The 14,202-nt window shown below is 43.7% G+C and overlaps 1 protein-coding gene across 1 annotated transcript; it reads left to right on the top strand.

Moving 5' to 3' along the window:
* On the top strand, positions 5,577 to 6,476 carry LOC107614166. The gene is made up of 2 exons (XM_016316398.1): positions 5,577 to 5,867; positions 6,168 to 6,476. The coding sequence occupies exons 1-2, from the start codon at positions 5,577 to 5,579 to the stop codon at positions 6,474 to 6,476; spliced, it is 600 nt and encodes a 199-aa protein (XP_016171884.1).

Genomic DNA, 14,202 nt, shown 5'->3' with positions numbered 1-14,202 from the left:
CAACAATTTAACATCACAGTCATCATCCTTAATGTGCATCTAGTTAATAACATCAACATCCAAAATAAGTTACAATTTTTTTACATCCTATTAGGCTGAAGTGCAGTAACAAAAATTCCACCAACAACAACAATGAAAAATTCCATGATAATACATCTATTCTGTCTAGTGTATCTTCTTCCATGAACTCCATCATATAGCTTAATCTCCATCTCTTTAACTTTGTCCTCTAACTTCTTCAATCTCCCATGAACTTCCGTTTTTTGGACTTCTACCACTGTATAGCCAGACTTAGTTATCAGCTCATCCAGCCACTTAAAATATTTGTAATGCGTTGAAGGAGTCTACAATTATGAAAAAAATTTAATCAACCTAATTACAAAAAAGATTGTAAGATGGAATAAACCCTAATGTACCTTGAAATAACTGTAACCAAAGAATAACCTATTTGGATTATTTGATGTGGTGGATTCAAAGAGAATCGCATGAGCTCCACAATAACAGCTTGGATGTGTGAACTTCTTCTTTACCATGCCAACATTGCCAGAGTTGTTGTTTGAAGCTCCGATCGACTTCTCTTTCCATGAGCGACGGATTGAATCTGATGAATGTTCTTCCGTGTTCATCACTGAAGGCAAGGTAAGATTTGATATCTAGGGTTCACATTAATATTTGGGATTACTCTTATTAAGAACTGGAATCAAAACTGCAGCGTTTTTGATGACTGTGTACATGAATTCTATCCTATCAATAACACTCAGTCCACGTATAACAGCTACCGGTACAGGTAGGATCTTCCGGTTATTTTTTACCTGTAAACTGATAATAGGGTCCTTTTGGTCACACGGAGAGAATGGTTAAGGGCCGCGTTGTTAATTTCCAATGGTGAGGGGGCGCCAGGTCAATTTCGTAAATGGTTAGGGACCGGGGAGGGGTTTTACTCTATAAATATATCGTATAACATTGTTACGGCCCAGCCCAGCTAGGCATGGAGACCGACCCGGCCCGAAGACCTACCGACCCGGTTGGGCGGATCATCGCACCCGCCTATCTGGCGACCCGGCCACGCACCCTCCTTGCCAGCTGCATAACAGCTGGGGAGAAGGAAACTTCATGGAAGGAGGCCCCCTTCTATGGGGCCCACTTTTCTAACAAGATATATAAGGGGAGGGGTCTAACAAGGTATATAAGGGGAGGGTCCTACTCCTCCCCCAAGGTACGTCACACACATCACTTTATCCCTTTCTCACCTGCATACCTGTCTGACTAGAGCGTCGGAGTGTCTTTGCAGGTGGCACCCCCCTCTCCATACGAAGAGCTCGTGAAGTCGGCTGCTCCAGCCTCACACCCACATCCTTGAACCAGGCGAAACCCCACCTTTCCAACTCTACAACCTCCCCGAACCGTCCGGTACTCGAGCTACCATACATTGGCGCCGTCTGTGGGGAACACCTAAATGGACGTTATACAGGGTCCTGAAGAACCTGTTCGCGGGGTAGAGCCCAGAGGGGCAGCCTCCGTTGCCTCCTCCCGGGAGCGCACGAGGTCCCCTCCACGACGACCCGAGCCGTCTTCACGATCCCAAGAGAGACGCCCCTTTGGGGGAACAGGCAGCAATAGTGCCAGAATAATGTAGGAATTACGTCATAGGATGCAGAACCTAGAACGCCAGCTGGCTGATCAGGAACATCGTCAAAAAACTCCCGAACCAAGCCCTTCCCGGTTTACCGAGGCGCGTGGAAGAACTCCTCAAAGAAGTCACTCCCGGCGCACGCCTAGCCCATGATCTGAATCTGAAAGCGCCTGGGAGGAACAGGAACGCCCAAGAAGACATCGGGATCCTGTGCTATACACCCGGCCTGAAAGGAGATGCGCCACAGGGCACGAACGGGAAGACGGCGGAGAAAGGCCAACGAGAACACGACGACCCGTTATAATGGGCACAACCCCATTTCATCGTTCTATCCTCGAGGTTCGGCTACCAAAGCACTTTGATAAGCCGACGGACATGAGGTACGACAGAACCCAAGACCCCCAGGAGCATCTTACGACCTTCGAGGCCAGAATGAACTTGGAGGGAGTGGGCGATAAAGTAAGGTGTCGCGCCTTCCCGGTCACTCTGGCAGGACCTGCAATACGGTAGTTTAACAGCCTCCCGCAAGGCTCCATCGCCATGTTTTCGGACATTAGCCGTGCTTTCTTGGCACAATTCACTACCCGAATCGCGAAGGCGAAACACCCGATCAACTTACTTGGGGTGACACAAAGGCCCGGCGAGCCGACCAGAAAATACTTAGACCGGTTCAACGATGAATGTTTTGAGATCGACGGGCTAACTGATTCGGTGGCCAGTCTATGTATGACGAATGGACTCCTGAATGAGGATTTCAGGAAGCACCTCACCACGAAACCGGTATGGACGATGCAAGATATCCAAAGCATGGCCAGGGAATATATCAACGATGAACAAGTCAATCAAGTCGTGGCAGCCAACAAACGGCAACCCGCCTACAACCAACCCCGGCAGCACGGTGGTGGGGAAAGGTCGAAGGAGCATGCGAGAGATGGCGGGCCGAGCAAGACATCCAGGCCGTTTCCCCGAGTCAGAAAATTCACCAACTACACCCCCCACCGTTCCCATCGTAGAAGTTTATTAGGAGATAGCTGAGAAAGGAATTCTATCGAAGCCCCGACCTCTCAAGGACAGAACCGGGAGAACAAGAGCCTCTATTGTGATTATCATAAGGGCTATGGACACAAGATACAGGACTGTTTCGACCTGAAGGATGCGCTAGAACAAGCAATTCGGGATGGAAAGATGGCTGAATTCTCCCACCTCATCGGGGAGCCGAGGAGACGAGATCGCGATCACGAGGGAGTAGACAAGACCCGCACAGTGAAGCGACATCAGAAGCTAGAGGACAACGATCACGGCCTTACCATAGTAAACGTGGTAACAGCAAGAGACGCGGCTCCAAGGTCAAGGTCGCACACAAAAAGGACGCCAAAGTCCTGGCGGTCTCCTCCTCTTTTGTGCGAAGCTCCAAAAGGGTTTTGCCCATCTCGTTCGGTCCGAAGGACCAATGGTTCGACGAGGTCATGGAAAACCCTCCCATGGTCATCACGGCCAGAGTGGGAACCGACCTTATCAAGCGAATCCTCGTAGACACCGGGGATGACTCGAATATCATGTTCCATAATGTGTTTGATGCCTTGGGCCTCCGGGATGCCGACTTAAGGACTCACTAGCACGGTGTAGTAGGTTTGGGCGACCACTTCATCAAGCCCGACGGGATAATCTCCCTACCAGTATCTGTAGGACTAGGACAGGGAAGGAGATCGGTAATGGCTGAGTTCGTAGTTCTGCGAGATTCCACGGCCTACAACGTCATCCTAGGAAGAAAGACCATCAACGATCTCGGGGCTGTGATCAGTACAAAGATGTTAGTAATGAGGTTCATCGCTGATGACAGATCCGTGGGGTCCATAAAGGGAGACTTGGAAACGGCAGTCGCTTGCGACAATGCCAGTCTCTCCTTAAGGAAGAAATCTAAAGAAGCATCGGGAGTGTTCCTCGCCGACCTGGACGTTAGAGTCAGCGACAAGCCCAGACCCGAACCAGAAGGGAACTTAGAAAGGTTCAGGGTTAGTGACACAGAGGAGAAATTCATCTTCATGAACAGAAACCTCCCACATGAATTGAAGGAACCCCTAATGGAAATGATCAGGGCCAACGGCGACCTATTTGCTTGGACGCCAGCCGACATGCTGGGGATAGTCCCCCAGCTCATGTCGCACTTGGCTGTCAAGGTGGAGGCCAAACCGGTGGCTCAGAGGAGAAGAAAAATGTCACAAGAGAGAGAGCAGAGGAGGTGGCCAGGCAGACGACTAGCTTCCTCAAAGCGGGATTTATCCGGAAACTCGACTACTCGACCTGGTTGTCGAACGTAGTTCTAGTAGGAAAGCACAATAGAAAATGGAGGATGTGTGTGGATTACTCCGACCTTAACAAAGCATGTCCCAATGACTGCTACCCCCTACCCAACATTGACGTGCTTGTCGACGCCGCGGCGGGATATCGGTATCTGAGTTTTATGGATGCTTATTCTTGCTACAATCAGATACCGATGCACCGGCCAGACGAAGAGAAAACGGCGTTCATAACGCCGGGGGGAATATACTATTACAAGGTAATGTCGTTCGGCCTGAAGAACGCTAGGGCCACCTACCAAAGGTTAATGAATAAAATATTCAGCGACCTTATAGGCAAAACGGTGGAAGTATACATGGATGATATCCTTGCAAAGACCACCCGACCTGAGGACCTCTTATGTGTCCTAAAAAACGTGTTCGCTTCCCTCCGGCAACACGGCATGAGGCTCAACCCGCTTAAGTGTGCCTTTGCCATGGAAGCAGGAAAGTTCTTGGGGTTTATGATAACCCAGAGAGAGGTGGAGGCTAACCCTGAAAAGTGTCAAGCAATACTCCAAATGAAGAGCCCGGGCTGTGTCAAGGACGTTCATAGGTTGTCAGGAAGGCTCACCGCACTGTGTCATTTTCTCGGGGTGTCGGCTGCAAAAGCCCTGCCGTTCTTCAACCTGATGAGAAAGGGGATAGCATTTGAATGGACCCCGGTGTGTGAGGAAGCATTCAAGCATTTTAAAGAGATTCTTGCAACACCACATGTCCTCGGGAAGCCCAAGGTCGGGGAACCACTCTACCTGTACTTGGCCATAACGGATGAAGCGATGGCAGCGGTTTTGGTACGGGAAGAAGGGAAGATCCAACAACTAATTTACTTTGTGAGCAAAGCACTGCAAGGAGCAGAATTGAGGTACAGCAAATTAGAGAAGTTGGCACTTGCACTCTTGACCTCTTCCCGTAGACTTTGACAGTACTTCTAAGGTCATAAGGTGGTCGTGAGAACAGACCAGGGAATCCGTCAGGTACTACAGAAACACGACTTAGCAGGAAGAATGATGACTTGGGCTATCGAGCTGTCCCAGTACGACTTACAATATGAACCCAGGCATGCGATTAAGGCGCAGGCCATGGCTGACTTCTTGGTAGAAGTAACAGGGAACCCAACCGAGGTAATGAGCATACAGTGGAAGCTCCACGTAGATGGGGCCTCTAACCAAACGTTCGGAGGCGCCGGGATCATCCTAGAGAGCCCCGCCGGAGTCATATATGAACAATCGATCAAGTTTGAGTTCTCGGTGTCAAACAATCAAGCAGAGTACGAGGCCCTTCTGGGTGGCTTAATCTTAGCTCGGGAAGTCGGTGCCACAAGGTTAGAGGTGTGTAGTAACTCGCAGGTCGTCACCTCTCAGGTCAGTGGGACCTACCAAGCCAGAGATTCACTGTTACAGAAGTATCTGGAGAAGGTCAAATAGTTGAGCAAACAATTCGAGGAGGTCACGATCCAACACGTTCCGAGGGAAAGGAACACACGAGCAGACATACTGTCCAAGATAGCAAGCACAAAATCAGGGTCTGGTAACCGGTCTCTCATTCAGGGTTTGGTAAAGGAACCGTCTGTGGTCCTGCAACTGACTCAATTAGAACCCTCTTGGATGGACCCGATCATTGATTTTCTGGAGAAGGCAAGGCTCCCCAGCGATGACAAGCTGGCCAAAATGATAAGGCGGGAAGCAGCCAAGTATGCAATCATACAGGGCCAGTTGTTTAAAAAAGAAATCAGCCAACCCTTGTTGAAATGTCTGCATCCCAACCAAACGGACTATGTGCTCAGAGAAGTCCATGAGGGGTGTTGCGGTCACCACATCGGGGGCAAAGCTTTAGCGAGAAAGCTCATCAGAGCAGGGTATTACTGGCCGTCAATGATGAAAGACTCCAAAAAATTCGTAAGGAAATGCGTCAAGTTCTAGGAGAACGCCAATTTTCACAAGGCGCCGGCAACCGAGCTAAGTCTATTGACGTCCTCCCGACCTTTCTCACGTTGGGGAATCGACCTCCTGGGACCCTTCCCGGTCGGTCCAGGGCAAGTCAAGTACCTCATAGTTGCTATCGACTACTATACCAAGTGGATAGAGGCTGAGCCACTGGCCAGCATATCCTCATCCAATTGTTGGAAGTTCCTATGGAGACAAGTGGTAACTCGATTCGGCATCCCTGAGGTCGTTATCTCTGATAATGGGACGCAGTTCACTGATAAGAAGTTCGTAGAGTTCCTCGCCAGTTTGGGCATAAAGCAAAAGTTCTCATCTATGGAACACCCCCAGACGAACGGCCAAGTTGAGGCTGCGAACAAGGTCATCTTGTTAGGCCTCAAGAAGCGGCTGGATAAGAAAAAGGGAGCATGGGCTGACGAACTCGCCTCCGTCCTCTGGTCCTACCACACAACCCAGCAATCGTCCACAGGAGAAACCCCATTCCGCCTGACATACGGGGTGGATGCTATGATACCTGTAGAGGTCGGCAAGCCAAGCCACTGTTACTTCTGGGAGGAGTAGAGGAAGCTGTAGAGAAAGACCTGGTAGGCGAGGCTAGAGAGATGGCCAATTTGTCGGAAGCAGCGCTGAAGCAAAGAATGGCCCTGCTACAACGCCAAAGTACTCAGAAGAGAATTCGAGCAAAATGACCTGGTCTTGCAGTGCAACGACATCGGGATGCCGACTCAGGGAGAAGGTAAGCTAACGGCTAACTGGGAAGGCCCTTACAGGGTCAAAGAGGTGATTGGTAAGGGCGCCTACAAATTGGAAAGACTCGACGGCAAGGAAGTCTCGAGAACGTGGAACGCGGGTAACTTAAGAAGATTTTATTCTTAGTCCAAACACACCAAGTAGGCGACCTGACTAGCTCAGTAAGACCCGGGTTTCGCTTTATCATCAAATAATTTACTTCTGTTAAATACTTATCATTGCAATAGACTTGTTCAATTGTCGATTAATGTTCACTTGTTAAATTTACTTTTCCCCATTTATACAACCCACGACAACAAATTTCTTATGATACACGCTAAACGAGGCAACGATACGGTATCTCGGGACTGATCACCCCGAAAACCCACTAAGTTAACGCCATAACAAATGGCTGCAGCAATAATGAAACCACAACTTGGCTTCGTCAAATTACCAACACAACGGTAAACAAACGCAAGCGATAAGCCAATACCAACAAAACGGTAACAAAATAGAACGAAAACGCACTACCGAGTAAGCGGGGAAAAACTGTGATCATAAGATGACCAGGCGACTACTAAAGCAGTTCAAATTGCAAGATCCAGCATGCACAACAACAAAGTTCATCAAACTACACGACAAGATCTACAAAAACAAAAAATTACAAAATTCATACAAGAGTACAGAGATCACTTCTTCGGCATATCGACAATCTTGCCATCCTTGATGGTTTTAAAGACCCCGATTGCCGACGTGTCGAAATCAGGGCTTCGGCATATCGACAATCTTGCCATCCTTGATGGTTTTAGAGACCCCGATTGCCGATGTGTCGAAGTCAGGGGCCACGAGCTTCACTTGGGCTTTAAGGGCCTCTTCAGTCATCAGTATGGCGCTCTTCCCCTATTTCACGGTCTCTTTGTACTTCTTCTTAAACTCTTCAGCTTCGGCTTGGCCGACGAGACGGTCTCATCGCGTTCTTTCTCCAAAGCAGCCACCCAACCCTGTGCAGCATTAAGCTGGCTCTCCAAAGTCAGCTCCCGCTCGGTTAGCCAGGAAACGGCTGCATCAGAAATGTTTAATTTCTCCTTAGCAACAGTGGCCTTCTCCTCGGCAGCTTTGAGCTTCTCCTCCGTTTAGATAGTTGCTCCCGAAGTATCTCAACTTGCACCTTAAATTGATTGTTGGCCTTAACAGAGGACTCGAGCCTCCTCTGCACCGACTGCATTCCTGACAGCTCAAACTTAGCCTTCCTGGCTATGGCGGCGCCACGGAGAAGAGAATGGTACATCCACCTTGCTTGCCCAGGGAGATCCGAGCCATCGAAATATTCCTCCATGCCGGGAAGCAACTGAGAGTCTATAAAGTTCCTGGCATTAAAATTCCTCTCCATCACAGCGAGGGCTCCTTCAGGGCTGGAGGAAGACTTCCTCCTCTTTGGGTTGTGGATAATCTTCACATCATCCTCCTCGAATTGAGGATTGGAGGTCGAGCCCTCACCAGGACCAACCGCCTCACCATGAACGGGAGAGGCATGTGCCTCATCAGCATTTTGGTCTGACATCTCGGCATCATAGGGAGGGGACACCGCCTGTTTCTCGTTATTTTCAGGTGGAGCCTCCTGTTTCTTGTTAGCCATTTCCTCATCGCTGTCGCCAGCCAGAAAGGTGTTATATAAATTCTCAAGGCCTGTCACTTCGGCAGACATTCCCACTGCAGCAAAATAGTGAAACAGGTTAGTCGTGAAATTGGCACAACAAATCAAAGCAACAGTAGCGCAAGAAATGCAAGTTAAAGCTACTCACAAATATAATTTCTAGCGACCTCCCGGTCGCCCATAAGGAGATGGGGATTCACATAGTTTTTTCCAAAAACAGCCAACAACACGTCGGCAATCTTTTTGTCCACAGCGGACATCCCTTTGTATGTCACCTTAATAAAGGTGTTGGACCCCGCCCCGAAACTCCAATATGTCAGGATGAGGCACTGCCCCTCCAACGACAGCCAGAAGGGATGGCGACCTTTGACTAGGCACACCTTGAAGTACTTGTCCTTGAACCCGTGGTAAGAGTCCTCAAATAAGCCAAAAATTCTCCGATCCTGGGCAGATCGGAAGGACATGAATCCTTTCCTTGCTTTCCCTTCTTTGAAAGGATTCGTAAGGTTAAAAAGTTAAAGAAAAACGTTGACAGACACCGGCAGCTCTAAGTATTCACACACCATCTCGAAACAGCGGATGGAAGCCCAACTCTTCGGATGCAACTGCGACGGCGCCACAGAGCATTGGTTAAGGAGCGCCATTTGGAAAGAAGAGAAAGGAATGCGAACCCCCAATTGGGTAAACATTTCCTTGTAGAACCAGATCCAGTCAGCAACTCGGGGGGAGTGGAGGTTGAGTTCGTATAACCGTTCGTCAGGGGCGGGGACGAAAACATCGTAGTTAGACTCCTCGTCGGTCCTGCCGCACAAGTACTCGGCTTGACAGAACTCGGTCAGCTCCTCCTCACCCATTTGGTTTGGGGAGTCCTTCACGTCGGAGGTCACCCAAGCATATCGGTCGTAACCCGCGCTTGAGGAGGAAGATCTCAAAACGTGACGAGGCATACCTACAGTGGGGTACCACTCGGTTAGTCTACGAGGTCGGGAGTTCGAAAAAGGTCCAGAAACTACATTTAGCCTATTCAATAACTGAAACCAAGCATGGCCGAAGCAAATCCTAAGTAAAAGCCTAAAAACTAATGCCCTGGAATGGTAACCCCCCTAATGCACCTACCTAACACTAATGTCATCCAACATACAAGTCAAATCAGGAGAGCAGCATGCATACAGAAGCATAGACAATGAAGATAAAATGAACAATTGCGGTAGAGGATTCGAAGATGAAGAAGATGAAAGCAGAACGAACAAGGAAATGAAGTGGAAGGGAAAAACGAAAATTGACTGAGGGATTAGAAAGATTAGAAAACTGACTCAAGAAGCGCGAAAGGGCAAGGGTAAAATAGTCTTTGCATGCAGGGTTTTGAAATAACCCATTATGAGCATTAAATGCTTGACGCAAAGAACGAGGCGACGAAAGGTTATCCCCAGCAACAAACAGACACGCATGCAAAAGGCACGTCCTCTCCACGAGCGGCCGACCTGGCGACAACGCACGAGAGAAAACATAACGCGCCACCTACGGCGCTCACGACCATTGCTGGCGCGTTGGGGGCACTGTTACGGCCCAGCCCATCTAGGCATGGAGACCGACCCGGTTGGGTAAATCATCGCACCCGCCTGTCTGGCGACCCGGCCACGCACCCTCCTTACCAGCTGCATAACAGCTGGAGAGAAGGAAACTTCATGGTAGGAGGCCCCTTTCTATGGGGCCCACTTTTCTGACAAGGTATATAAGGGGAGGGTCCTACCCCTCCCCCAAGGTACGTCACACACATCACCTTATCCCTTTCTCACCTGCACACCTGTCTGACTAAAGCGTCGAAGTGTCTTTGCAGGTGGCACTCCCCTCTCCATACGAAGTGAAGTCGGCTGCTCCAGCCTCACATCCACATCCTTGAACCAGGCGAAACCCCACCTTTCCAACTCTGTAACCTCCCCGAACCGTCCGGTACTCGAGCTACCGTACAACATAATTTCAAATTATTGCAGAAAACTCACGATTGGAGATGCTCTACGAGAATGATAGCTGAATGAGTGACCAGAAGAAAGCTATCATCGAGGAAATGGGATTTGGCGCACTGAGACATATCTTGTCATTAAATGTCCCACACAACCTCTTGAGGGAATTGGCACATTTCTTCGATCTCTATAAAGGATTCTTGGAGACGCGCTTTGGGAAGATCGACATAACCCCAATCAAGATAAGAGATGCACTGGGTCTAAATTCAACTGGTTAAAAAAAAAAGCTTTTTTTACTATATTCTATTAATAAAGTTTTGCTGTTATTTTTGTGTTACTTTGTTTATATTAACCTATTTCAATGCTGATACCATTGTAGGAGATCTTTTTCCTCAAAAAGTTGTCTACAAGGTACTGAGTAGAAGGAAATTGTCGAGAGGGGCTCACTCAACCTCACTTGTCCACATCATGGTTTCATCACAAAACCCAAAAAAGTTTTCAAACCTCTAAATCATTTTGAATTATGACTATACTAGTTTATGAGGTATTTATAACCTCTTATTAGGTTAAAATATAGAAAACTTTAACCCTATAAACATAAGGCACAATCTAGTAATTAAATAAACAAAATAAAAATACATCAAATTAACTTAAAACATTCTAAAAATATAAACTAATATCTTCTAATAACACTTGAACTCTTCATATCACGAACATTTGAAACACGTATCATTCTCCTCCTCTCCAAAAAAGATTCGTCTTCGGTAAAAAAAATAGTATATAAAAAGGACAATTACAAAAAAATAATTTTTTTGTTTTTTTTCCTTTCCCTTTTTGTGTATTTTTCTTTTATTTTCTTTTTTTTTTTGTGCGGTATGTTTGTTTTTATTTTTTAAAATAATAAAATCAACAATAACGATAAAACAATAATGAAACACAAACAAAAGACACGAACGACAAGAACATAAAAAAAGATGCCACAGACACTAAATTTTTTTTAATGATAAAAGAATAAATATAGATTAATAAGAATTAATCTAATACCTAAGCTCTATATCAAATGATACGCAAAAAGATAAACACAGTGACACAAATTAAAATTGAAATAGAAACAAAAAAGATCGGTTGAAATTAAATACAGAGAGAATTACTATATTTTCTATCCAATTTCTTGAATCAACAAGAAAGGGACTGCTCAACTAACTTGTCCACATCATAGTTTGGAAATTTCATCGAATGGACTTCTCAACCTTCTACTCAATTTCCTGGGCAACAAGAGAAGAACTCACTCAACCTTACTTGTCTACACCATGGTTTCATCACAAAACCAAAACGTGCTTTGGCACCTCTAGTCACTCAATACTACGACTACAATAGTTAAGGAAGTATTTAAACCTCTTATTAGGTTAAAACAAAGAAAACCCTAAAGCCCACAAACATAAAGTTCAATCTAGTAACTAAATAAACAAAAATCAAAATACATCAAACTAATAACTTTTAAATAATATTTGATCTCTTCATATCATGAACATTTGAAACACGTATCATCCTGCTTCTTGCATCAGTCCAAAAAGTATTTTTGATAGAGTGATCAACCTCAACATCAACCTCATAAAAGAAATTTTGATTCTTCTCTTTCATTCTTAATAAGTATTTTCCAATTTTTTTTTGCATCATCTTGTTCAGATACGTTGCAGACTTTTCTTGTAATATAATTTCTCACATCTTTTTTTACAAAACTTAGTTCACGATGATCACCCGCTGCTGCCACAAATGATTAGTATATTTTGCTTGGTCTAATTCCTGTTCTATCATTATTTTCGATCGTACGACGCACAAATATGCTTAACTCCATGTGCTGTTTAAGCAACTCTATTCTATTTGGACAGCATGTATGTGAATGATTTAAAATAAATTTAGAAATGATTCAAAAACTAACGTCCTTCATTTTATTTATATAAATCCTTGTTGGACAATTGATTCCACCTGAGGGATTTGTATTTAAAGTTGGAGATATCTTTGATTTTTATTTCTTCTCTATATTACATGTAATTAATTGATTCTTAATTTTATTTTCATTTCGAATGGTGTTCCTTATTTTCGTAGAAAAACCAGCAAGTTTAGAGTCATTTTTATAGAATTTTTCAGCTTCATCAAGTGTCTTGAAAGTTATACCGATCTTTGTGACAAACTGCTCATTGACAACACACAGATACTAAAAACGAACCGAAATGTTATAAGCACGACACAATTATATAAAAACAAATGAACTGAATGTATAGCAGAGAATTTCATATTTATAATAAGGGTAAAGTATATTTTTTGTCCCTGAAGTTTGACAAAAGTTTCAAAAATACCCCTAAGTTTTATTTTGTTTCAATTTTGTCCTAAAAGTTTTCGATTTGCATCAAATATACCCCGAATGGCTAATTTTTCAAAAAATTTAAGACCAATTCAACAACAATTTCATAAGAACAACCCTCAACACAAGCAAATCAAGCATAGTTTTCATGCATTATTGTTAATTGGTCTTAATTTTTTTGAAAATTTAGCCGTTAAGGGTATATTTGATGCAAATCGAAAACTTCTAGGACAAAATTAAAACAAAATAAATCTTAAGGGTATTTTTAAAATTTTTGCTAAACTTCAGGGACAAAAAATGTACTTTACCCTTATAATAAAAAGATTTCATCACCTCATTGTTGGTTGAAATCACTTAAAAGTTAAAAAAAAAAAATTAATTCCATTTAAAATTGAATTATAGCATAAAAACCAACAACATTAAACATAAACAAAAATGAACCGAAAAATGTCCTATATAACACTAATAGATTCATCTAAAAATTTAGAAACTATTACATTCCATCCAAATTCAAATTCAGAAACAACACTGATTTTCACAAAGAAAAATGAAATTATTCATTATAACTTGATTTAATTGCATTTGATTCCATTCCATTCTATTCAATTCAAATTGTTGAAGAATGAAACTATATAAATTAGGAATGAACCAAACCTCGTCCACTTGATTCGATTCAAAAGAATAATCCAATTTGTCCTAATTCAACTGATCTAAACTTAAATCATTCAACATTCATTGTTCTCGAACACACGAAAATATAGGAATTTGATTGCAGTGCTGGATTTCAAAAGAAACACAAAGTTTGGTTGAAAAATAATGCAGATCAAAATTTATAGAGAAAATAAGGAAAAATCCACACAAAAATTAAAAAAATATGAAAAAAAATCTGTAAAAAAAAAATGCAAAAAAAAAAGAAGCATTTACGTAACAGAAAATCGTTTACTTGAAATATTTGTTAGGAGCATTTATATATGAGTGTGTAAATGTACGTTACTCTAAATTATTTAGTTAAACTTAGTTGCTAATATTATTTAGAGGCAGAAAATTATTAAAAAAAAATAAATCTCCACAAAAATAATAAAGGAAATAGAAAAAATAATTAGCATAACAGAAATAAAGATACTTGAAGCATGCATTTAAGTAAAGTAATAAATATAAGTTCGTGTGTTGAAGAAAGGAACAAAGAAATCAATAAAACGAAAGCAGAGAAGAGGCAAAGCATCACAAAAGCAAAGTCCCCAAAGCTTCCTAGAATTAGCGCCTACTTTAGCTTTAACCATACAGTTTTATTAATGATCAAATAGGTGTACTCAGCGAGGCAGCACCATTGTAATTGGATTAGAATTTAGATTCGTTTTAGTTATCAAATACTACAAGATATTGTCGTGTAATTAAACAGCGCCGAAAGAAAAAACCAAAATCCGCGTAGTAGTAGCTAGTGTGACTGATGAGTGATGAATAGATCACACTTCACACAGGTCAAACCCCGGTCAATGATTACAGCTCAAAAAATAGACAAAAACCAATTTATTTATCCATAAATAAATATAAATATTAGTATTATATTAATTTTGTGATGCT

The sequence above is a fragment of the Arachis ipaensis genome, chromosome B01 (genome assembly GCF_000816755.2).
Source record: "Arachis ipaensis cultivar K30076 chromosome B01, Araip1.1, whole genome shotgun sequence".
Taxonomy (NCBI): domain Eukaryota; kingdom Viridiplantae; phylum Streptophyta; class Magnoliopsida; order Fabales; family Fabaceae; genus Arachis; species Arachis ipaensis.
Note: the sequence above shows the minus strand (reverse complement) of the source record. Positions and strands in the feature narration are given on the sequence as shown.

Bases quoted from the DNA above. Each gene is read 5' to 3' on its own strand.
- LOC107614166 (XM_016316398.1), top strand. From the start codon at position 5,577: ATGGACCCGATCATTGATTTTCTGGAGAAGGCAAGGCTCCCCAGCGAT. The intron at 5,868-6,167 runs GTAAGGAAATGC...AATGGGACGCAG, and splicing joins TGAAAGACTCCAAAAAATTC to TTCACTGATAAGAAGTTCGT.